The sequence below is a fragment of the Ruditapes philippinarum genome, unplaced genomic scaffold, assembly GCF_026571515.1.
Source record: "Ruditapes philippinarum isolate M1 unplaced genomic scaffold, ASM2657151v2 ctg3401_1_1_1_1, whole genome shotgun sequence".
NCBI classification, from domain to species: domain Eukaryota; kingdom Metazoa; phylum Mollusca; class Bivalvia; order Venerida; family Veneridae; genus Ruditapes; species Ruditapes philippinarum.
In genome coordinates this window covers 114,838-141,938 of record NW_026859473.1, presented here as the reverse complement: position 1 = coordinate 141,938, position 27,101 = coordinate 114,838, and the positions used below count along the sequence as shown (strand labels likewise).

The 27,101-nt window shown below is 32.3% G+C and overlaps 1 protein-coding gene across 1 annotated transcript in view; it reads left to right on the top strand.

Annotated features, from left to right (window-relative positions):
* The window catches only part of LOC132756623 (signal peptide, CUB and EGF-like domain-containing protein 1), a 28,673-nt gene extending 10,836 nt beyond the window's left edge, over positions 1–17,837 (top strand). Inside the window, exons 2-10 of the mRNA XM_060747743.1 lie at positions 9,036–9,152; positions 10,163–10,242; positions 12,695–12,793; positions 13,443–13,565; positions 14,453–14,575; positions 14,725–14,847; positions 15,153–15,275; positions 15,789–15,920; positions 17,710–17,837. Of these exons, the coding sequence (XP_060603726.1) occupies positions 9,036–9,152; positions 10,163–10,242; positions 12,695–12,793; positions 13,443–13,565; positions 14,453–14,575; positions 14,725–14,847; positions 15,153–15,275; positions 15,789–15,920; positions 17,710–17,837 (1,048 nt within the window). The remainder of the gene's footprint in view (positions 1–9,035; positions 9,153–10,162; positions 10,243–12,694; positions 12,794–13,442; positions 13,566–14,452; positions 14,576–14,724; positions 14,848–15,152; positions 15,276–15,788; positions 15,921–17,709) is intronic.
* Positions 17,838–27,101: the final 9,264 nt, after the last annotated feature.

Below are 27,101 nucleotides of genomic sequence, written 5' to 3'. Positions count from 1 at the left end.
TAGTCCGATTTGAGTGAAAAGTGTTTTGGGATTTTTTATGCTCCCCGAAAAATTTCGGGGGAGCAATTTTTCGGGGGAGCATATAGTCGGCGCCTTGTCCGTCTGTCCGTCCGTCCGTCCGTCTGTCCGTCTGTCCGAGCTTAGGGGCTATATAACAGTAAAGAGAACAGAAGAGAACAATAGATTCATTCCGTGATCAAAGGGTTTAGGGGCTAGTAGCCCTTAAGAAAACAAAGAAAATAACAAAGAAAATAGCCGCTAAAGCCAAAATGTTGGAACGTCCGTCTGTCCGTCCGTTGTCTTGTCCGGAGCATAACTTGAAAACCCTTGGAGATAATTTGTTTAAACTTCATACAGTGGTAGAAGGCATTGAGGGGGAGTGCAGTGTCAAAGAACCATAACTCTATTTTGCACGGTTTTTGAATTATCTCCCCTTATAGAAAAGATCTTGTCCGGGGCATAACTCTAAAACTATAAGAGATATCAACATGAAACTTTGTAGGTGAATAGATCTAAATAGGTAGATGTGCAGTGCATAAGAACAATTACTCTTTTTTCGTAATTTTGGAGTTACTGCCCTTTGTTAATTTTAACACTTTGAATATTGTTCGGAACATAAATCTAAAACTATAAGAGATATCAACATAAAGCTTTGTAGGTGAATAGATCTCAATGGGTAGATGTGCAGTGCTTAAGAACAATAACTCTTTTTTTCGTAATTTTGGAGTTATTGCCCTATGTTAATTTTAACACTTTGAACTTTGTCCGAAACATAACTCTAAAACTATAAGAGATATCAACATGAAACATTGTAGGTAGATAGATCTCATTGAGTAGAAGTGCAGTGCAAAAGAACCATAACTCTGTTTAGCCTCATTTTTGAATTATCTCCCCTTTTTGAAGAATCTTGTCAAGGACATAGCTGTAAAGCTATAAGAGATATCAACATGAAACTGTGTAGGAATATATATCTCAATAGGTAAATGTGCAGTGCACAATAATCATAACTCTGTCTTGCCTAATTCTGGAGTTATTGCCCTTTGTTTATTTTTACTTTTGAACTCTTTCTAGGTAATTACATTAAAATTATAAGATATATCAACATGAAACTTTGTTGGTAGATTGATCTCATTGAGTAAAATTGCCGTACAAAAATACCATAACTCTGTTTTCCCCAAGTTTTACATTATCTCCCCTTTAAAAAAAATCTTGTTCGGGAAATAACTCTAAAAGTACAAGAGATATCAACATGAAACTTTGTAGGTTGATGGATCTCAATCGGTAGATGTGCAGTGCACAAGAACTTGAACTCCGCCTTGCCAAATTTTGTAGTAATTGCCCTTTGTTCATTTCTACATTTTGAAGTTGTCTGGGAACCATAAGAGATATCAACAAGAAACTTTGTAGGTTAATAGATCACATTGATTAGAAGTGCAGTGCAATGGACAGTTACTCTGCCTTGCCTAATTTAGGAATTATTGCACTTTGAACTTTTTCCAGGAACATAACTCTGAAACTACAAGAGGTGTACTTTCCTGTGTCCAAAACCTATTCGGGGAGCATCACCCGGCTCAAACCGGGCTCTTGTTGGCTATTGTTGTATCTTTACTTGATTATAACGAACTTATTCTAATTTTGCACCTCATCGTAACGTGTTCATTTTACAATGTCTATGAATAAATTTGTATATGTAAATCTGCACGGGCTTCTAGAATCAATATTTATGGCTATATTAACTTCTGAAACTGCCACCTGTACTAATATAGATATGACCTAAAGCAAGGGGTCCATTGACCCAATAGCGCTCACCTGTGGACAGACTGTCATTTTGTAAAGCTAATATTTATAACAAGAACTTGAATGAAGTTGACAATACTTCATGCAAAATACATTTCAATTATCAAAGTACATGGTTGTATTTAAAAACGGGAAAATAGGTCACTAGGTCAAAATTCAGGTCATCTGATATCAGAGTTCATATAAACATCTGAAGCCGTGCATATAGCTAAATGTTACAACTACACGTTAAAAGCAAGAGAGGGTCATAATTTAAGTTAAAACTGAAACAAAAGATCATTTTTACATTTGAAACTGTACACATGTTTCACATGCTTTAATCCAAAGGACAAGACAGTTGATTATTAGGAGAGCTGGTAACAAATGTCAATTGTACATCTAAGATTGTGCACAGAAGTTGATAGCTGTACATCATGGGACAAGAATGTAGATCACTAAAAATCTAGGTCAGCTCATATCAAAGTTTAATTTTACATTTGAAACGGTGCACAGTGGACGTGGCACAGAGCCAATTTTGACCATTGATTTAATTTAGACAATCTTGATACATGACCACCAAACAATGTTTAGTGTCAAATGTCAAAGTCGGGCTATTCTACGTTTTAGGAAACTTCTAATAGTTTTTGTTTAAATATCTTGTAACACAATTTTTATGCCCCCAGGCATATAGTGATTGAACCGTCCGTCCGTCTGTCCGTCTGTCCGTACGAGGTTAACCTAGAACGGCAAATTCGATTTTTCTTAAGTTCTACCTGTACCAATGGCTTCAAAGTTTACACACTTACTAATCAATACAAAGTACATAATCTGGGCAAGTTACATAACTCTGGCTTTCACATTTACCAAGTTATTGCCCTTTTCAGCACTTAGAAAATGAATAATGGTTAACCTAAAACGGCAAGTTGGAAATATCTTAAGTTCTATCTATACTAATGACTTTATAATTATCACACTTACTTATCAATACAAAGTACATGATATTGCTAAGTTATATAACTGTGTCATCCATATTTCCCAGTTATTTCCCCTTTTTTCACTTTGAAAATAGGGCCTTGTCTGGTTAACCTATTTCAGCAAGTTGTATTTATCTTAACTTTCTCCTAATTGCTTAATTTCTTTAATGTTATCTTTCATATTTAGTAGGTGTCCTCTAATTTTTTGTGGAGTAAGCGGTCTCTAGGTTCAAGGTCAAGGTCACTGGTTTAAAAAATGAATATAAACATTTTTGCTCCTACAGCCTTTATATTTTAGTTGATGTCTTAGTTTAATACAAACATGCCAAGGGAGGTCTCCTTCTTTGGCTGTAGTAAGGGGTCATTTGGGTCAAGGTCAATGTTACCAATGTCAAGGTCACCAATGTTAAAAATAGATTTTTACATTTTTACAGGTGAATTGACATTATTCTATAGACAGATGTTATTTATAATTGCTAGAAACATAAACTTTGATGGAGTTAGTGGTCAGTTGGGTCAAGGTCACCAGTGCTAAAAATAATTTTTACACATTTGCTCATACAGCCTTTATTAAGTGACAGATATATTTTATATTTGGTAGGGACATAACTTGCATGGTATTCATCCTTTTGATTGGGGTAGGGATCAGTGGGTCAAGGTCACTTGTGCTAAAAATAGATTTTTACACTTTTGCCCATACATCTTTTATTTATTGACAGATGTATTTCATATTTGGTAGGAAGATAACTTGCATAGTATTCTTCCTTTGGATGGAGAAAATGGTCAGTTGAGTCAAGGTCACCAGTGCTAAAAATAGATTTTTACACTTTTGCCCATACAGCCTTTATTTAATGACAGATGTATTTCATATTTGGTAGGATGATAACTTACATGGTATTCTTCATTTGGATAGAGTTAGGGGTCAGTTTGGTTAAGGTCACCAGTGCTAAAAATAGATTTTTACACTTTTGCCCATACAGCCTTTATTTATTGACAGATGTATTTCATATTTGGTAGGAAGATAACTTACATGGTATTCTTCTTTTGGATTGAGTTAGGGGTCAGTTTGGTTAAGGTCACTAGTGCTCAAAATAGATTTTTTTACACTTTTGCCCATACAGCCTTTGTTTAATGACAGATGTATTTCATATTTGGTAGGATGAAGTTGAATATTTTTCAACTTCACAAGTCAGAGCAATGACTTTGCAACTTATATTTTTCACAATTACAAAATGCCATGACTTTGTCATGCTATATAACTTGTGTTGCCAATTGTTTGGCAATTTTTCTGTCCATAACTGAGTGAATGGGTACACATTTTTTGAAATATTGCTACTGACAAGAATCTGAGCCGGGGGCATTTGTGTTTAACAAACACGTTCTTGTTTATGGTTTTAAATCATATTGTAGGTTCCAAAAAACATTATCTATTAAGATATTACCAAAATTAGTAATTCATGTCAATAAAGGGAGGTAATAAAAAATTTATTTTCTATAAAGTTTTAGTCAAATTTTATAATAAGAAATGAATGCATATATTTTAATGATTACATATAATATGCACAAAACTATGCAGTACAAATTTTACATATTCTTAGATGTTTGAAAATTGTTTTATTTGCATAATTATGTTATATATGATTTCACTTAATGTGGTTTACCACTTTGATCACAACATACACGATCTTTAATATATACAAAGAATACTTAGGACCCTTACGGCAGGACTTATGGGGATAAGGGGCCTTGTGGACATAATTTGAACTCCTTTTAAGAAGTCCACAATGTTTCATACAAAATATCTAGCTTTTGTTTCTGAAGCTTCAGGGGATAATTTTTCACAAGATTTTATGTACATAAATGAAAATGTATGCATCCGAGACAAGGCCACTTAGAACTGTACTGTGCTCATGTAAAGAAACCAAGTGTTAGTTCGACGCAGTATATTTCTATTTATTCCTTTCAATTTATGCCTAGGTCACAAATAAAATTGTCGCTGTCCCATTTAACGATTTCTATAACATCAGCGCTTTGACGATTTCGCAAACTACTTGCGATTTTAAATATGATACATTGCGTGGTCATAAATTAAACTGTCGCCGGGCGATTGTCTGCTTAATCGATGTTACAGAAACATTCAAAGAACCAGGCGGAGTGCGATTTATAAATGGATTGGACTAAAAAACTACAGTAATGCCATGCAAATAATGTAACAATTTTAGTTTGCCTTTGCCTTAATTATAATCCGCGTAGACGTTCTTGCTCGACAATGAATTTCATGTTACTTTCAAAAAAAAAAGAAAAAAAAAGAGAAACGTTATAGACGTGTCATTTCCGATGACGGCACTTTTAAGCAGTTGAATAGATATTTTTCTGATAAAAATTATCCTAAATCTATTATTGAGAAAGCGTTTTCTAAAATGCAAAGCATGTCCCAAAATGATGCTCTTAGTCCTTTCGTTAAAAGTGCTAGTTCAATAATGCCTTTTACTGTATGTTTTAATACATCTCTGCCTAATATTGGTGTAATCTTAAATAAATATTGGGATCTATTACTTTTGTCTGATAATGAAAGCGTTAAAAAGATACATACCAAGTTCAAACCTATTTTAGCTTATAGACGTCCTAAAAATATTCGAGATTATCTTATGAGAAATGCTTTACTTGACCGCACATTTTTATCTAGCCAATGTTTACAAAATAGATGTTCACATTGTAACAATATAATTGTTGGTTCAGAATTTAATAGCAGCATTACAGGTCGTTCTTTTGATTTACACAATGATGTTTACTGCACTACACGTGATGTAATTTACCTCATTACATGTAAAGGCTGTAATAAGCAATACGGAGGTCAAACTAATCGAAATGTATCATGCAGAATGAATAAACATAGATTTGATATAAGAAATTGTGACGTAAATCCAGTTTCACATGTTGCAATCCATTTCGGATCAACCGAAAATAAGTGTTCATTGCCAGATTTTTTATTTTTGCCGATAGAAATTATAGATAACAACATGGACTGGTTATGAAAAGAATCCTTTTGGATTCATAAATTAAATACTATGATTCCAAATCGACTTAAAAATAAAGTATTGTTTGATTTATAATGTGTTACATGAATATTAATATGTTTGTCTATTATCTTATTTCTATTAACACTGTCTAAAAGACATCTGTATCACTATTGATCCATTTTAATACATGTACCAGCTTTATCTATAACATAAATATTTGTTTCTACATCTTACCATATTTTTGCCGCTAAACGCCATAACGTTTTTCGCGCATTTTACGCGTGTTCCGTTATGACGTCGCTTCCGGTAATTTTATTATGTTTTGCACTGATGAAGACATATAGCCGAAACGTTTGCAATAAATAATTACTGAATGTTCGTGTTTGTGTGGCTTGTCTGTTTATGTTACTTCCAAAGGAATTCACAAATTCATTTTTAGGCAACTTAAACAAACTGAAGTTGAACTTACAACAATTTCAAGCCGCGGGATCGCCGTACGACAAAACTATGCATGATTCATCCTAGTGCGGGGGGTAATCGTTCGCCAACTTGTGTCTATTTGGGCGCCGGGCGCGGCCCTGGCAGTGTTCGTCCCACTGACTTTGAAATTGGACGGTCCTTTTTGTATAAAAAACAATCGTCCCATCGAAATCATATCGCCCGGTGACCCGTCGATCCCCGCCAGATCATTTTTTTAAACACACTGACCACAAATAAAATATCGTCCGGACGCCGTAAGCTTAAAAGTTGTATTTGAAACTCGACGACGCCCGCCCGTTAAGCAAAATGTTCACCTGCTGCCGTCCGATTGTCACATGGCCGGAGGATGTCGGCCGTTATTACGATTTTTAGGAGAAACAGACGCCACCCGGTGAAAGTTTTTGTTGTGGCTTATTTACATATTGATATTTCTTACCATGATAGTTGTTGATATTTAAAAAAAATGAAAAAGAAAGAGAAACATTATAGATAAAAAAGGAAATGTACATGTTTTGATATGTTTTATTATCTAATATAATACTGACTACAGTAGTGACACAAACAGAACAATGTTGCACTTTTGTCATGTAACATTACAAGTCTTTTAAGTCTTGATTGTATTGGAATTACTTTCCTTACCAGGCAGGCATCAGTAAAAACATATTTTTTTAAATTTAATATCTGGCCCCTCTCTCATGGCCAGTGCATACAATAAGTATAATTATGCAAATTTAAATGATTTACAAAACATCCAGAATAATGTACAATAGTACTTGATCTAAAAAGAAAATGATCTGTGCCTAGTAATGTTTTGGTAAGGTATCTGTTTTGGGCGCATTTTTTGTGCGGAGCTTCTCAATTGCGGCACATTACAGCAACATTTGAACTTGTTTAAACAGATTCGTGAATTCAGACCACCCACTTAAGACCTGTAACAAAATTGTGTATTTGATCTATGGGCTGTTGAACTGGCTATTTGGTACAACATGCCCTAGTACATGTTATTGCACAATTAACATACAAATATCATTGCTCTTTGAAATCAAAATATTTTCTCTGTTTGAAGGATAACTAATAATTTAAAGTACATCCTTTCATATATTGTTTTAAGCAGCACGTTTATGGTTAATTATTTTAAAATCCAACTATGAATGACGGTACCCTAAACTAGACAACGTTTGTCAAGCAATTTTAGGTCTAACTTTAAGCATAGAGCTTCAAACCTTGGACTAGTTTGTGATATTATCTCAATGTGCCACAAATTAGTGCAATTTATTTAAAAATCCATCCAAGAATGACACTGATGGACGGGACTTAAAGCAAACAGACAGACAGGCATTTTCTTACTGAGTTGACGTGTACGTATGGTTGTTCTATATCAGATTTTGGACCCTTTCAGTTTACTTATCGTGAGGGCAGGGAAACGGACAGCGACTGATATATCATATTCAGATGCTCGTTTATTGGTTACTTTTTTCTGGGGTTTCATACTGTGACAACAGGGAACGAGATTTTTTTGGTCTATGATACAAAAGAAAAAGAACATCAACACACTATACTCTGAGGTTAAGCCCCTCGTACAGATAGCCTTATGTTACGAAGCTCTTTCTATTACTTGTACCTGCATCTATTGACCACTTAATCATTTACTTATAAAACAATATACACTATACGCTTAACTTACAAATACACATGAAGCTCCAAAATACGACAACTATAAACAACGACATTTAAACATAAAACGGTGTATAAAATATTTATTTATGGATCAGACTCTGTAAATTATATCTCTGTCACTATTAACTTTCTGTACTGTATTTACTGTAAATTACAAGCATCAGTGCATAACAAATAGAAACAGTTATTTCTAGGAATTACTGTAAGATATGAAAGTATGATTCTATAATCAAGAATAATACAAATTTCTCTTAATAACTTTTAAAATATTCACAACTGTCTTATAAAAAAACAAGTAAATAAAACATTCAAATATCAATCTCTCAATCCTTTTTAATTATCACATTCTTAATAAGTATAATACGAGTACATAGGTCTTCTTCATATAAAAATGACCAACAAAATCAAAAACAAAATTAAAATCATTACACAAAGAATGACTCTAAGTTTTGGATGGAAAGGACATGACTGACTGCTACAAGGGACATAATTTTTCAAATGTCGAGACTAAACTCAAGCAAGGTCGACAGAGAAGTCTTTCTTTTTAAAAAATAATAAACACAAAAAACATTACTTGCTTACAACTTAAAATATATTAATTAGTTTAAACATATATTATTTCTCGATATATATATAAATGTAATATGATCTGAGATTGTGCACATAAATAATCTGTATAGTCCTATATCAAACATAATTTCCACGTTAGTTAGTTAGTAAGAAAAATAGCAGATAGTTATCTGTATAACTAATGAAATGTTCAGTTAAGAAACGCAATGGATATGTCCGAAACATTCCGCATAATCTATTAACTGAAAATTTATTTAGTTATACAGATAATTATCTGGTACTTAAGTAAATTACTACAAAAATATAGATGAACAGATAATTTCCTACTATTTTTTGGCACCTTTTAGTGTATACTTATTCGTTATTTATCTAACAGAAAAGAAATATTTAGTTAGTCTGATAAATATATGTTATTTATCGTGTTAACACGAAAACTAATTAGTAAGTAAGATAATTAAATCGATAATTATAAGGTTACTGTTGGTATAAATATGCCACCATAGCGTTTTCATATCTTTATTTTACTTTGACTTTTAAGGGGTATCTTTGCCGGTTACTGCAGGACAACATACTCCTGTCAAGGATCATGTTTAACTTCGCAGAGATATTACACAAGTTGCGGAACTTGGGGCTGGAGCAGATGCGCCAGATACCGGTAAATATCATAACCATTCGTTTTATACTCATATGCTTCGTTTTAATTCATTCCATAAGGTTTGTGTATGTTACATATTAGTAAGGGAAGTCATTGATAATTGCTTATATATTGAATATGTGTCATTGTAAGATATTAATATCTAATTAGTTTGTTTGTTTAATGATGCTATTGTTTATGTTTCTTAGCTATTGTGTTGCATGAACTCGATTTGAACGACAGCAGCTGTGATAGAAATCTTAAGGATCATGTCTTTTTATTATAATAAATATTAGAAATTTTCAAACGAATAAAGTACTTGGTAACTAAATGAGGGCTAGCAACTGAAACCAAAAGAAGAGTTAACTTGACTTGCGGCGCAAAAAAATCAAACTCTTAACTGTTTGCTGCATCATTGTATATATGTACGATGCGCAGGAGAGGAAATACGATACTGATACAAAATTTAAACAGTAATCGAGTTTGACCAATACTTGATAAATAATCATGTTTCCACACATTATATCTGTTCTTGTTAGTTCCAGAAGACCGGGCGCGAAAAATGATACATCACTGGTTGCAGTAATTTCTTTCATAATAATTACCATTATACGAAATGTATTCTGTATTCTGTATTCCATCAATGCAGTTTATTAAAAGGGAGGCAACCCCGGCATGTCATTATGTTTATATTCATACAAATTATCTTCCTTTATAAGTGGGGTGTCTTCTGAAAGGTTTTTAAAGTTTTATTTGTCAACACGTTGTCTCTTATTGTATCTTTTATAATTGTAACTTATTACATCTGAATAATTTTATTAAGCATAAATATACTCAATATTTCACTAAACAACTTTATTTGACATTTGAATTATAACTATATTCAATTCTGCCAAAATTACTACTGAATTTATGTTTAATAATGCTAGCATAAAAACAACATTTTATAACTGCATATGTTATTGTTTTTTTGGAGAACATACTGAGTTTTACCTGTTAATGTCTCAACTATTCATTTTAATTAAATACAGATCCGTTTACCAGCCATGTGCACAGACATGCTATAGAAGTGTTTGCTGTTTGGGCTATTCTGGAAGTGACTGTAGCATCCGTAAGTTGCTGAAACGTTTGATCTGAAATATATTGTATAAATCATTTAAAACGGGTTTTTGACGAATACATGTTCACAAATTTGTACAGCTTGTTTACATTACAACTAATGTTAAATGTAATTCAAAATTATTGTCAACTTTGGGGGTTGAAAATTAATAAGTCTAAGACTACAACCATGAATTGTGAAAACGACAGGCATTCCTACTATGATTTCTTTATTTACAACACACGAATAGAAATTGTTAAATCTCTTAAATATCTTGGCATTACACTTTTCAAAAATGGTAACTGGTAAAGAACTCAATAAGGAATCGCTTAACATGTGTCACATGTACTTTTTTAGCTCGACTATACGAAGTATATGGAGAGCTGTCCTACTCGCCCCGGCGTCGGCGTCGGCGTCGGCGTCCGCGTCCGCGTCCAGATTTTAGATTAAAGTTTTGGTGCAGTAAAATATTTTTCACTATAACTTTGTCATTTCTTAAGGTATCAACTTCAAACTTCAAATATATGTTCCTTATCATCAACCACATCTTATGTGACAAGGTTCATAACTCTAGCACCAATATTTTCAGATTTATCTCCCCTTGAACTTATAATTTTTCTTAAAAGATACTATTTTTTACTGATACTTCTTTATTTCTAAAGGGATCAACCTCATACTTCAAATATATGTACCTTATCATCATCCCCATCTTATGTGACAAGGGTCATAACTCTAGCACCAATATTTTCAGATTTATCTCCCCTTGAACTTAGAATTTTCCTCAAAAAATACTATTTCTTACTGTTTCTTCTTTATTTCTTAAGGGATCAACCTCATACTTCAAATATATGTACCTTATCATCATCCCCATCTTATGTGACAATGTTCATAACTCTAGCACCAATATTTTTAGATTTATCTCCCTTTGAACTTAGAATTTTCCATACAAAATATTATTTTTTACTGTAACTTATTTATTTCTAAAGGGATCAACTTCATACTTCAAATATATTTACGTTATCATCATCCACATCTTATGTGACAAGGTTCATAACTCTAGCACCAATATCGCAAGAATTATCTCCCCATAAACTTAGATTTATTTACTAGAAAAATGTTATTTTTTTATTTTAACTTTTTTATTTTTTAAAGGTATTACCTCAAACTTCAAATACTTATTCCTTATAATCATTTACATTTTATGTGACAATGTTCATAACTCTTGAAGCAATATTTACAGATTTATCTCCCTTTGAACTTAGGATTTTCTTTAAGAAATATAATAACTTCTTTATTTTTTAAGATATCTACTTCAAACTTCAAATATATATTTCTTATCATTACACAAATGTTGTGGAGAATTAGGTCGAGTTCCGGTAATTTAAGATAATATGAAAAAAGATAATTAAACATAATGAATCCTCAATTGTAAAACAATCATACCTTGTCCTTTAATCCGATACTGACTCCGGTCGTTATTATGGTGGAATAAAATGGGCCTCTTATTTAAAAGATATTCTATCGAGTAACGGGTTTAGATTATGTCTGGAATAATCAATTTGATATTGAAATTCCTATTGCCTCTATAAAACAAAGATGATTGGACACATTTATGCAAAAATTGGTATGCGAAAATTAATAATTCTTCAAGATTACAGACTTATTATCTATTTAAACACAATTTTTTGGGGAAATGATATTTAGACTCTGTACATTAAAACAAATATAGAGCAGTACTAACTAGGTTTAGAGCCTCTTAAAACAATATTTTTATTAAAACAGGAATATATGATAATACCCAACTTGTAGACCGAATATGCAAATCATGTACCATGAGAAAATTGAAAATAAATACCACTTTATCCTCGTGTGTCCGCATTATAGAGATCTTAGAAAATATTTTTTTTAAACCTATGTATTATGATTGGCTAAATAGGTATGAATTTGATAATATTTTACTCTCTAGATCAATGGAAACGTTGTTAGCATTGTCTAATTTTTTGTATTTTACAAATCAGAAACGTATTTCTTGACAACATATAACAATGTTACAATATTGACGACACATATAAATCTTTGTTGTATGGAAATCTAGAATAGTTTATTTTTCTGGTAATTATTTAAATTCACCGGAAAATTGTTCTGTTTCTCATAGTAGGTGTATATGTTTATTTGTATGTATTACATACTATGTTTAATGCTTAATAAACTTTGTATGCGTATTTAATAAACAACTAAAATCAATGTTTGTTGAAATATTTTCTGTTGATAGTTTACCCTATTTTCCGAATCTTATTTGTTTAAATTATAAGCTGAAACAAAAGTAATGTATCTTTCCGAAAAAAAAATGAGTGACGAGTTGTTCTATGAGTTCATTACCATTGGTATATACCATAATTGTAAAATATTACTTTCATTATCATAGGTATAAACTGTTGTATATTATACTTTATCATTTGTATAGCTTCGTGTTTTGGGTCATATTCGTGTCCTAACGGTGGTACATGCCAATCTCCAGACATATGTAGCTGTCCACGTGGCTTTTCCTCGCCCAGGTGTTATGGTAATGACTGTCTGTGACTTTTAACTTGTTTTAGATGTTGACGTTATATAAAAAGATTGATGCATTATAAGTGTAAATATTTTCATATATTCACTGAAAACAAAATCTAAATGAGAAGCAAATCGTCAAAAAGATGTCATTTTAAAAAGTCCATAATTCTGTTTTATTGACTTTAATTATACTTCAATAAAATCACAATTAGTCTCTTTGGTATAGCAAATTACTCTTGAGTTTAATCTTAGATACAGACTAGATTTCCCGTGAAAAGCATCATTTTAGTTGCAATGTGAATTAATTGGAAAGTTTTGAAATATCCCAAAGGTGATAAATGTAATCGACATTTCTACAGTAATCATACATAATTTTTACAATAAATGTGTCTATAAAGTTATTTTGCATCACCCATTAGCACCCCTACCATGAAAGGAGATGAAGCAGTTTTAATGTTTAAATCTCAAAAGTTCTTATCAATTAGTAGAGAAACCATTGTCATTAAAAGTAAAAATGCCGACATAACAAAACCGTTACAGGCATTAAGAACAAGTCGGCAACATAGCCATTTAAATGTAGATTTCAGAAATAAAAAAAAATGTAATTAAAGCAGTAGTATGGCTTTTATTTATAATAAAAATCTATCTTTTCGTTAAAGATATCAACGAATGCAACAGCAGCGGTCATGGGTGTCAACACAATTGTGTCAATACTTATGGCTCTTACCGTTGTACATGTAGAGCAGGCTATACACTGACCTCGGATCTCAAGTCATGTCAAGGTATATAATGTAGTATATGTATAGTTGAGAGTTTATCAGCCTCGTCCTGGCTACGTAGGACATAGCTTCAAATTTAAGCTTTACTGGTACAGGAAGACATCAAGCGCATGTCCATGTTTTATTTCAGGCATAAGCTGAGTAGAACCACCAACTTCACACGACCGTCTACTTGAAGAGCTTACTCTTATGACAGAATCCAAGTTCAACTGGAAGGGAAGTGGTTAGAAGTCGTCGACCTTCATCACTCGGCCATGGACTACCTATACGATATCAGAATCTACCATATCTTCTTACATGAACACTTAAAAGTTTTCGAAAATATATAAAGACTTAATTGCCATAAACATTTATCAAAGAAAATATGTTTACAAAATTCTTGTTCGCTTAAATAGCCATGTCTACTTTTCATACATCTATTTTGCTTCAACAGACTGTAGTATTTTATATATAATGATTTTTCTTTAACTACAACATGTTTATGAATACAAAATCTGTTTTTAACATATTGAATGACAAACTTTTCATCTGAAAGAATGTGTATGACTTACATGTAAGAGGAATACGTTTTATATCATTCTTCATGTCCTTGTTGTTGTAGTTTTGTCTACAAATATAGTATCAATAATTTTGATTATTTGTATTCATTTTCATAATTAACGACATCTAAGAAATTGAAATATTTTCTTTAGAGTGACTTTATACCCTGTGATATTTCGTCGCCGTAGATTTTCGTACTAAATGGACCTATATTGCTGGACATTTTAATATTCCGAATAGTTTATATAGACTAAGTGCTAAGACATTAATTTATTACTGTGTTTAGTAATTTTTTTTAGCAATATATCAATAAATAGCTTCTGTTATTACTATGTTATTTTAATAATAAGACATAAACGAATGCAATGTCAACAATGGAGGATGTAGTCACAAATGCAACAACAATGTCGGATCCTTCTCTTGTAGCTGTAGGACAGGATACACATTTGGTACTGACGGACGATCATGTAACGGTAAGTCATACAGAACGCACTGTGTTTCTTAAAAAATTGTTGTTTTTTAATATTTTGATAAATTATGAAACACTGAATTTTAAGCACGTATATGTAACCAAACCAGTTTTTAATAATTCATTGTGATTGTTAGTTTTGAAATGTTTTAGATGTGGATGAATGCATGCTCGGAACAGCAGCTTGTTCTCATAAATGTACAAACACTGAAGGTTCCTTTACATGCTCATGTAATACTGGATATACTTTAGGTGTCGACAGACGGTCGTGTGAAGGTATATTACTTATACATTAAAAGAGCTTACGTTTACACATAATCTAGGAAATTTGAGAGCTAACGGCTTTGTTTGATAAAAAATGGAAAACAAATCAAATATCAAAAAACTGTTTAAAAACAGTTGATATAGTTTTCTTTCTGTTTTTATAATCTATAAGATAGATCTGTAATACGCGCTAAGATGATATTTGTTTTAAGCTTGAAAGTAAAAATATTTATAGTATAAGATGTACATTTTTAGAATAGGACTCCATTCATGATAATGATCAATCATAAATTATATATTATTTAATTTATGACTAGATGTCGACGAGTGTGTTGAAGGAACAGCCAAATGTGATGGTTACTGCAACAACACCCCTGGGTCTTACACATGTTACTGCGACCCTGGCTATATCACTGACATTACCGGGTATTCCTGCAAAGGTTGTTTCCGTCTTATTTATATCTTTTTTTGCATGTTTTCCAGTTTATAGCTTTAGATTATCACTATGTGAAATGGCAACTTTAATACTAAGTTAAATTAAAGTCATAACAAATGAAGAGAGGTTACTATGTAATTCTTTGTTTCCGCTTGTCATTTTATCTATTTCACTGCCTTTTTCTGCTTTGTGATTCACCAACACAGTATTAGGGTGATATCCTAGCTTTCCTGTTGTAGAACCATCGGCTGATTGTACATTTGTTTGTAATCTCAATTTGTCAGAGGAAAGTTCATAATTGTCTTGTTGGATTCCTATTATAACAATAAGAAGCAAATGATCTGATCCACTGCACTAAGCTAGACCAAAGCAAGAATTCGTCTTAAGATATATGGAATCAGCAAGGTGTTGGTTTGAATTTATTGTGTCGGAGGGGGGGGGCTGCTTTCTGTGAACGTTGCTTTGCGATGTTGATCTTTATTCTCATTTTTTGAAAGCTTATGTTTATATTATCAAGACGTGAATGAGTGCGACACTGGAAACGGCGGCTGTGCTCAAACATGTATAAATGAGCCAGGTTCACACAGGTGTGAATGTCAAAACGGATACAAAGCTGTGTTTTCAAGTACAGATAGCGAAGTGTGTGAAGGTAAGTGGTACGTTTATAAATATATATGAAGGTAAGTTACTAGATTTCTCAATGAATGTTTAAAGAATGAAAAAAAAAAAAAAAAACACAACAAATTTGATACCTGAAGTGTTTTCCAAGTCCTAATGTAATAAATGTGTATCATACTGCATATTTGCTACGTCGCTCTTCATTGGTAAATCGTGACCCTTAGGATATGTTGCCTGCTTTTTAACTGTGTCTTTTGACGTCTTATCTGTGATATACGGGCCCTTCAAAAACCTTAAATCCCCTTTAAAAATTCCATTTTTTTTAAAGTTCCGCCTATTTTTTCCCTCGTTTAGGGCACATATTTTCAAATTTTTGGGGGCCCAAATACGCCGCCTTTTCATAAATGGCACGAAGTGTCACGTTGAAGGTTCCATGATAACCGCCGTATGAAACACATCTTGCGGATGTTCCCTAAACTCAAAATTTTTTAACATTTCATGTTTAAATGTTAATTTTCTGCTTAAGCCGGTGCTAGGGGTGTGGACGATATTTTGCACTTTGCAGAGTACCGTCCATGAAACAGGGCTCAATAAAACCGAGCCGTGCGCAACATTTTCAATTATTTTTTTAAAATTTTCTCTAGAGATTCTTATTTTCTCCTTTTTATGGCACAATTCCAGCGTTGTTTGTTTTCCATTTGTGGAGCTGGTTAAAAAAGTCGCCCGTACATTCAATCAGAGATGTTATATTTCCGATCCTTAAAGATCGTTCAGCACCGTCATTATTGTTGTGCTTGTGGTATTTTAGTTTTAACTTTTCGGCATTTTCTAGGGTTGGGTGGTTCCAAGATTCCTACTTGAATAGTGTGGAATCACCCTTAGCGATATGTTCCTGCTTTTTAAACTTTGTCTTTTTGACGTCTTATTTGGTGATATGCAGGCTTCATAACCTCTGTCCTCTTTGCAAAAATTTCCATTTTTATTTTAGTTCCGCCCCATTTTTTTCTCGTTTAAGGGCACCCATTGCTTTCTATTACTTGGGGACAATTACGCCGGCTTTTATGGAATGCATGGAAGTGTCACGTTGAAGGTTCCATGATAACCGCCGTATGAACACATCTGCGGATGTTCTAAATTCAAAATTTTACCATTTCATGTTTAAATGTTGAATTCTGCTTAAGCCGGTGCTAGGAGCGTTGACGATAGTTTGCACTTTACAGTACCGTCCATGAACAGGCTCAATCAAACAGAACCTGCAACATTTTTCAATTATGTTGTGTTGAACTTTCTTTAGGGATTCTTATTTTCTTTATTCTATATAAACTAAATACACGGATGATAAAATGTTTTGCAGAAATCTCTATGTTTTTTGACAGAAAGTAAGTTTGCTGCATTATGAAATCCTCATAAATTCTTGCAATGGTATGCCCTGTAAAAACTGTGGTTTAAAATATATTTTTTCGCCAAGCGGATCGGGCTCGGGCTTTATATGCAAGCAATCGTTTAATTTAGGACCAGCGAAGCAGTCATAAATCTTTATTACTAACAATATACATAATTATAAGTTTATGATGTTATTACTTTGTTACGAATAGCTTTAACTTGTTAAATTATGTACGTGCTTATTACATACTATTATTCTATGCAACTTTGTATTTTGTTTCTTGTTTATAATTTATATTAAGTTAATGCTGAAAGCATTCATACCAATGAAAATATATACTGTTTATTGAATTTGTGTGTATGTGCCTGTGTGCGTTAGTGTTCTGTTATAGGTTTGCATTTATAAATGGAGAAAACAACTTTTTTTATTCATATAGATATAGACGAATGCATGGAGTCAAGCGCATTATGCTCTCAAATTTGTGACAACACAGTTGGGTCCTTTAAGTGTAGTTGTAATAGTGGTTTCAACCTTAACACAGATGGTATTTCTTGTGAAGGTTAGTATGCATTTATAAAATAATATACGATTTTAAAAAACAGAGATACACACCTCACTTGATCTAACTATATGCCATTGATTTAAGATTGTGTTTTAGCCACAAAAATATGTTTGTGGACATTTCACTACCATTTCGACATTTCACTACCAATTCCTTCGGTCACATACAGTTTAAAATCAATTTCATATTATAGTTTACGGTAACATAAGAGTAAGGTGCAATAGATGTGTTTATAAAATTCCAATCAGAATTTCCATTTTTTACCAGATAAATATATGATCGTTATATTTTTCTAACTTAAACCTTTCCACTGAAACCTAACTAGTATCATAGTGTTCATGATTGGTTCCAGATAGCTTCATTCATCTGCAAGTATGAATTCGATATGCGAACAGGCTAAAATGTTTTGTTTTTTTATTTGGGTTTTACGTCACATTGACACAGTATAGGTGACATATCGCGACGTTCCAGCTTTACTGGTTGAGGAAGACCTCAGATGCCCCTCCGTGCATTTTTCAGGCACGAACGGGCACCTGAGTAGAACCACCGACGTTCCGTAAGCTAGCTGGATAGCTTCCTCACATGAAAGACTCCAAAGTCCCTGTCGGGATTCGAACCCACAGCGGTGAGGGGCAAGTGGTTTGAAGTCAACGACCTTAACCACTCGGCCACGGACGCCCCTAAAAATGTAACTGAACTTAATTTTAAGCGTGTATATCAAATCATCAGGACACCAGAAATAAAGCGAGAAATAAAACAAAGACGAAAAAGGAAAAAAGGGTCGAAAATCTGTCTATAATTATCAACTTCATCTGGACTATTTAATGAAAATGTAAATTGTATTATAATTGATTTAAAACGGAAGAACTTTAAGTATTTTCTGACATTTTCTTTTAACAAATGTTGTCAATAGAAAAAAGAAGCAAATTCTTATATTAAGATTACAGACCGTTTGATGAACTGTGAACGGTGTTGTATGCATGAATAAAGGGTACATGTGTTGATTGGCGTTTTGAAATAAATACACGTGTACTTGTGACACAAGGTTTTCCCGCCGGCAAACATTTGCGAACAGTAGTGAGCAAATTCCTCTTCAAAATACAGTTATCGGTGTTGCTTTATTGATGACTGACTGAATTGGCAAACATACTCTACAAAATTCCCTCAGAATTTCTAACAGGCCCCACGTTAATTATTTACTGATACTTTTTAATCATTTGAAACATATTCTGAAAACATTTTCACGTTCGTGCAAATTTTATGAAGCATTATAAGCCGCTCTTAGAGACGGCGAAAATTTTTAACCCTTTTCAAAAAGTTTTTTTCTAATTTTCCAAATTTTTTCGTCACCCATGGGATATTGATTTCGCCCTTTGCAATTTCAATTTAATTTTTTAAAAAAAGTTAAAACCCAAATTGCCCATTAAAACCCTTTTTAAAACTAGGGTTTAAACAAAAAACGTTTTGTCACCCAAAATTTAAAATTTTTTTTTTCATTTACTATCACAATTTAGGTTTAAAAATTTTCCCTAGTAAAACCCTAAAAATTTTAAAAATTATATAGCTCAACACGTCAACGGTTAAAAAGGGTTGGCCATGCCCCCAAACAAATTGATGTAAAAAAATCTTGTCAAGCTGGCTTTTAAAAATATCAAAGCTAAATTAGACGTTTATAAAATAACATTTCTATGAAAAATCCCCTAAAAAATACAATTTTTTAATTCGATCAAATTGCTGATTTAAACTTTTGGGCGTTGAAACATTTTAAAGAAGGGAAAACCCGAATTTATAAAAAATTGTTTAATTTGTTTTTTATGCCCAGTGAGACAAAAGGTTCCCCAAAATTTCTGACAGAAAAATGCAAGATTTTAAAACATGGGTGTGTCGAAAGATGTGGGAAAAAAACCACTGCATTGCTTTAAAATTTTTACAAAACCAAAATAAAATGTTTTTTAAAAAAATCATTTCTGTTTGGTTGTAAGAACATAGAATTTCGACAAATTTTTTAATCTTTTAAAATTGCTAAAACGTGAAAAATTCCATTAATTACAGTAAATAGCATTTTGTGTTTCAATTTACAACTCAGGGAAAAACACGAATCAAAAAAGGTTGTCAGTTTGAAAATTTGGGTGATAATTTTTAAAATGTCTTTACTTAAATCGGCAGAAACAACCCATGCTTTTTAAAAATTTGATAAGTTTCAAATAAAGTTCAGTCTTTTTTAAATCTAAAATTGGTTCTTCTAGATATTTAGGGGCCGTTTTTGCAAATGGGGGTTGTCAAGATTTTAATGCACAAACTCAAAAGGGTTCTTTTTTAAACGGGCATTTGGGTTTCGGGGAAAAATCGAGAGCTAACGGGGAAAGGGTTTCTGGGTGTTTTGGAGGTAAGTCAAATGGATCAAAAAGGGTTGTTCAATATTAAAAATATACTTGCTTAAAAATTTATCAGCTTAAATTTGGGAAATTGAAAAAATTTTTAAAGCAAAAATTCACTAATAGAAAAAAATTTTATTAAAAAACACGATGAAAAATTTGAAAACGTGTATAAAGAATTTTCGTTTTTAATCGTCTATATTGTTACAAATATTGTGTTTTTTCAGAAAAGGGCGGGAAAAAATAAAAACCCTTAAAATTTTGTTTTTAAAACCCCAAAGTGGGGGAAAAATTGGAAAATTTTGTAATTTGATATCATTTTAATTTTTAAAGGAACAAAATTAAACTAAGGGGAATATTCGATAAGCTGGTTATAAAACGTGAACCTTGTAACTAGCTAGCTTTTTGATAAATTTATTTTAAGGGGAAGAAGAAACCCAGACTGTTTTAAACACTCAAATTTTCCTCGACAGCTCCTCCCGAAAGGTGTTTCCCCCTGTAACGCTTGCCCAATGCGTAGATGGAAATGAATTAAATCTATTTAAGCTCTACAACGCACTGGAAATAAACAACAGTTGATAAAAGACGTATTTTTTTACACAACGGTGTTGTTTTGCAAAAACGTAAAAAATTTTCTTTTGTCCCAAAAACAAAAGGGACTTGAGGTGTTTAAAAACGAAATAAAACGAGTTTAGTTAAAGTATGGGTCCTGTAAATTGACTGAAGGAGCAAAAAAGGGGAAAAAGGGGAAAAAACAACGATGTTTGTGCGGGCTTTTGAACTTGTTAAAGTGATATATTCGATTTAAATAAGTATGGACTCCTTTATGAATACTTTATTGTTCCCCAGCCTTTTTACTGCAATTCCTTTTTTGGCTAAGATTTTAAAAAAATCAAGAACTGAGATATTGTCTATTCAAAAAATAAAAAAACTACTCCCCCGTTTATGGGAAAGACATGGATGATGTGTCGTGGGGGACGGTGCCCCCAGTTTTTAAAACCCATTTATACAGGAAATTTGGGTTTTTAGTACAGGATTTAAGCTCAAAAATTTTCCCGGGGAGTAAAGCCCCTACCCAAAACCATTAGTTCGAAAACGATTTTGTTTTGTTTTGTCGCCCTTTTGCCAACATAACGGCGGGACAGTGTTTTTGATGAAAACCAGAGGGTTTCCCGAGATATGTTATTAGACTTTGGGCATTTTTCAAGCGCTAAAGAATAGACAAAATTGCCCTTTCCGTCCGAGAGGAATCGGAAATTTCATTTTTTGGGGGGATAATGAAAATTTCCCGAACACTTTTCTGGACAACTCGGGAAAAAGGGAAGACAAAAATGTTTACCCCGTATGCTTACACAAATCCCATTTATCTTTAAACCAAAAATTTAAAAGGAGAAGTTCGCTTTTTGTTATTGATTTAGTTGATATCATTTTAAAAACCGAAAAAAAACGAAAAAAGGGGATAAAAAAAGGTTTCCCTCCCTTCTAAATAGCTAGTAATAATAAATCTAAATCGAATTACTGTTTGGTTTTTTGCCCCCTTTTTTTTAAAAAGGGAAATACAGTAATTTAAATTTGGGCCGCCTTTTAAAAAATTTAAAAATTAAAATGTAGGGATTTTAAATGTAAATTTTTATCATTCCCATTCCTTTTTTTTTTTCCAAAAATATTTTTACAGGCATTCAACATGTAAGGTGGTAGAGTAAAAAACCCCGTGCTCCCCGGTCGGGAAATCAAATGATCTCACTTTTTTTTTTTTAAAATTTTTGGGCACATTTACGAACCCTTTTAAAATCTTATACAGATTATTTTGGGGTCAAGGAAAAATATCAAACAATTTTTCCTTGGTAAGCTTTAACCCGATTTGATTGTGAATGAATTTTAAAGCCCAAAATTTTTTAAACTTGCTCTTATATCAAAGCTTTGCGTTTTTTAAAACTTTTTTAAAATTTTTTTTATGAAGTTTTCAGCCAAAGGTAATTCTGGATAGGGGGTGAGATCAGAAAAATAATGAAAAAACTTTTTAAACAGTTGAAGGAAACGCTGATATTTATTTTGGTGTTCCTACATTCAAACAGTGAGTGGTTGTTCTGTTTTTCCCAATTATTTTAGTTTAAAAATTTTTGGGCGCCCCAAAACCCTTTGGTGTTTTTAAATTATGCTCCCTGTTTTTAAATGTAATGTCTTTTTTAATTATTACAAATGGGTAAGTCCCACCCCAAAATAAAATTGGGAACCGTATTTTTATTTCAAATTTAATAAATATCATGGATACAAAAACATTTTATGTGTGTAGGTCAAAAAAACGGGTACATCGATTAAATTTTAAAAAAAATTTATAATAATTTGTATTGATTTTTTTTAAAATTGGGATTTTTTTTACGTTAAATGAAGGGAGAAAGGATAAAAATGTCTTTCCCTTCCCTGACTTAAACTGGGGGGAAGACCTAGGTCCCCTTTTCCATGCATATTTTTAAAGGAAATAAACAATAAATTTAAATTGAAACGCCGTCAGTCCCCTTATTCAATTTTTTTTCCCCCCAATGAAAAAAAAAAATCAAAAATTTCCTTGTTGGGGGTAAAGGGGCAATTAGGGGGGCAAGTCAACAAATTTACCCATCGACCACGGACCCCCCTTAAAAATTAAATTAAAAAAAGGGTTATTGTGTAAAATAACCCCGGCAGTTTTTTTATAACAAAATCAAAATATTTAAAATATTTAATAATATTTCAGGGGCAGAAAATGTTATTTTATGTAATTTTTAAAAGGGTTGTAACCGAAAACTTTTAAAAAAGGGAAGGGAAAATAAAAACCCTTTTTCCTAGCGTTATGGGGCCAAACAATCCAAAATATCTAAAGTGAAAATACACTCCCAAAAAATTTTTTTTAATATTAAAAAAATTTCCCAAAGTAACCATCGTTTTTAAGGGCGGGATGTCGGTAAGCTTCTTTGAAAAAGTTGCATAATATTTTATATACCGATAACGTGCAAAACATTGACGTAATAATGATTCCTATTCATATGGGTAAAATGAATAATTTTATATAGTCAATTTAATATTTGCACAAATCTTTGTTTATAATAAAACGGGGCCCAATCACTTTGATACTTGTATAGAAAGGGGACTGGAACCCGTCCAAGCGCAAAATTTTGTGTGCTCACCCGGCCGTTAGCATTTTTCGGGGGCATGTTTTTTAAAAAAATGGTGGGGTTTTCCAAATAAAATTTAAAGGAAAATATCTTCATAATACATTAAACAAATGTGAAAAATGCTATATTTTGTCTTAGAAGATGTGGCCCACACAAAATAAAGGGGACACAAACTTTTCGATCCCCTTGGGTGATATTTTTTTTCCCAAATTGAAAAGTGCGTTTCTGAAATTTTTGTAAAATGCTAAAATAAACGGGTTTCGGCTTTTAATTTGGGATGTTTTGTTTTTTTTTGTTGTTGTTGAGGGTTTGGATGGGGGAAATGTTTGAAATGATGATGAGGGATAAATTTTTTTTTGCTTTTTTTTTTTATTGTTGTTGTGTTTGGGTTTTTTATTTTGAATTAATCTAAATAAACTGACTTTTTTAAAATTTGTAAAAATTAACATCAATGTTTGTAAAAGGGAGTGGACAGGATTTATCGATATCCAACTATTTTTTGTCACCCTTGTTCTCCCGATTGATTTTTTTGGCAAGGAACTTTCTGTGCCCCTTCCATTGCTTACATCTACTGCAAATGCATAAAATTTCTATGGGAGGTAAAATTCTTTAAGTAAGGGATATCAGCAAAAAATCAAAATGAATTAAACATAAATTATTTTTTCAAGTATGCCTTGTGTTTTATTTTTAGTTTTATTCATTTAAATTATTTAAAGGGTTTAAACAGTTTTTAAAACTGAAAGGTAGTATTTTTTTTAAGTAAAAAATTGAGTCCATTCCCCCCTGTAGATATTGTCGTCTGCTAAAACAAAGGGGTATAAAGATGTGTGAAACATAAACATCTCATTTTTAAGGGTTTAAGTGTCCCAATTTGGGGTGGTGATGGGTTAAAAACCCCGAAGGATTGTATCTCTCAGTAATGGTTGAAAATTTAAACCCCCTTTAAGGGAATACCTTTTTTTGAAAGAAATTTCTTTATTAAATCCCTGTTCATTTGTTTTTGAAAACAGATCCAAAAAATAATCCTTTTGAAGGAATACGGTTTAGTAATAGGGAAACTAATATACTAAAAAATGCAATTTCTTAAACAAAAACCCCCAGAAAAAACTTAACGAAGGATTTTTTAAAAATCGAACCGGGTTTTTTTCAAATACAATTGAAACAGTTGTTGTAAAAAATAAAAAAATTCTTTAAAAAAATAATTAAGACAAAAAAAAACCCCGTACATTTAAAATGATTTGTTTACGGAAAACTAAAAGAGCTGAAACAAAAATATCAATGGTACCACAAAAAAACCCAGAACATATAAGGTAAACACTTATTGTTTTAAAAGATAGAACGAAATTTTTTAAAAAATAAAACGAAAAATCAGTTTGTTAAAAAAAAACTAGATGAAACAAAGTCAAAAAAGATAGAGGATATGTCAGAAATAAAAACGAAAAATTTTAAATGATAATATTGTATCTTCTGTTTGGGAAAATACACGGGGTTTTTGGGTTGAAGTTCAACCCAGACTGGGCCCTTTTTTTGGGTTTAAAAAATTTGCTGGATTCGACTTTGAATTGATATATTCAAAATGGAGAACCCCTTTTTTGATGTAGCCGTTTTTAAGCCGTTAAGAAAATTAAATGGATGGGGAAAATGCTGTGCGAGTTCTAGGGGAAAGGGTTTCAAAAGAAAAAAAATTTGGAAAAAAATTTTTTAAATATGAGAAAAGGGGCAGGTTTTGGCATTGCACTTTTCCCCAAAAATTCGTCAACTTTCTTTGCATTTGCGGCACATATAAAACTAGGGATAAAAGTAACTGAGATCTTTTTATAAGATAAAAGGCCCAAAATTTTTATTTTTGAAGGAAACACTGGACATTTTTTAGCTAAAAAGACGTTGAAGCGGAGGTGGGGAAAAACTGGGATGAACTGACTTTTTAAACTTCTGAAACCCATTTTTTTGCAAAAGCAAGGAAAAAGCCGTGATTACAAACATGGAAAAAATATTGGGGAACCCCCCTCCGCAAAACAGTATTTCAAAAACATCGCGACAGGTACAAAACAGAAAATTCTTCTTTTTTAAAGCAGTTAAATTGGATGCTTTTTAAGAAAGTTATTTCCCGGGTGATATCGGGGAAAACACCCCAAAAAGGTTAACTAAAGTGCAAAACGGGGGGCTCACTTCAAACCAAAAAGGATTAAATAAAGCACAAAAATTGGGTTTGACAAAAAGAACAAACGTAAAAGCTGCAAAAAGTTGTTTTTTGACAAAGCTGTGAAAAACTTGAACAAAAAAACAAAACCTTTAAAAAAGCAAAGGGGCCTCTGCATGAGGCAATACAGAAATTGGAAAAAAGAACAGCGAGATATCAATAATTTGTGTACAATAAAGGTCATGCAAAAAAAATTTGCATACCTGTTGGGCATTAAATGTAGAATTTGCTAACAAGAAAGTATGGTTTTGCAAAGATACCTTATCCATGCTGCAAATTCCACAAGTTGTATGATAAGTTTTTCCAGATCCAATTTTGCGTTCCTGGCAAATATAGCTTGCTCGGATAATTCGAGCTGCAGCTTAATATTTACTAAGAAACTTAGCAAAAATATTTGTAAGGGTTGCGATGCCTTGCATATGATGTTGCTTTAGCAGCTGTTTCAGTTTGCTCAGGTTTGTAGTAGATAAATCTCGTGTTGTTTTGGGTTGTGGCAGAAGGAAGTTTAGAATTAGCAAATATTGGCCTGGATGTCAAAAGGGGTTTTAAAAGGGAACAAAAAATTTCTTTAAAATTTAAAATTTTTCCCTCGGCGGGTGGGCCCCTGAAGTTCTTTAATTTGTCATAAAAAGTATGGCTTTTTAAAAAAGATTTAGATGTTAAAAACTGTGGGTTTTGATAAAAAATGTCAACCAAAATCCTTCCTGTATTTGAAGTTTCAAATTTAAGTGAATGCATTTAAGCCGGCTTGGGCCCAAATTAAATTAAAAATAAAATTTTTTAAAAATATTCAAAAGTATTTGGGGAGGCAGCACGGGGAACCCAAATTTAAAATTTAAAAAAAATTTGATACTTTTTTGGGGGAATATTTTCCCCGGTCGTAAACGTAGAGATATAGGGGTTCGAGCCCTCACAAAAATCATTTGTTTCTTCGCAAAATTCGGGAATCGGGGTGATGTTAAAAATACCTTAAAAAACCTTGATGAAAAAGATTGTTTGAGTAAAAATATCAGGGGGCTTTCGTGGATCAACGAGAGTGAAATTTTGGAAAGTAGAGTGAATTAAAATAGGGAAAAAGTTTTTAAAAATAACATTGTACAAAAGCTTTTAAAGCAAGATCTTTTTAAAACCTTTTGCAAAAAATTGAAATGGGTTCGAAAGCTTTCATCGGAGAATTTTTACAAAAGTTTAAAAAGGCAGTAAAAAGAGTTTACAGTAAAATTAACCCTCTGAAAAAGACAAATGACAGCGTCGGGGTAAGTAACGAATATGCTGTGTGGGTTACAATATACAGATAATGACATTGACAAAGGGAATCAATGAAAAACAAAAACGGACTGCTGAAAAATCCCAAATGCTTTTGAAATTAAGTTTGGCCCGGGAAGTGTTTAAAATAAAAGCGTGGGTGATAAAAGAAATCTGTTTTAGACCCAAATTTATTATCAAAAAAGCCCGGTTTACCCTCGATGAAAAAAATGACAAGGGAAATTTTTTTCAATGAATCCGAATGCGAAGACTTCCCGGGCTGCATATTTTAGCTAT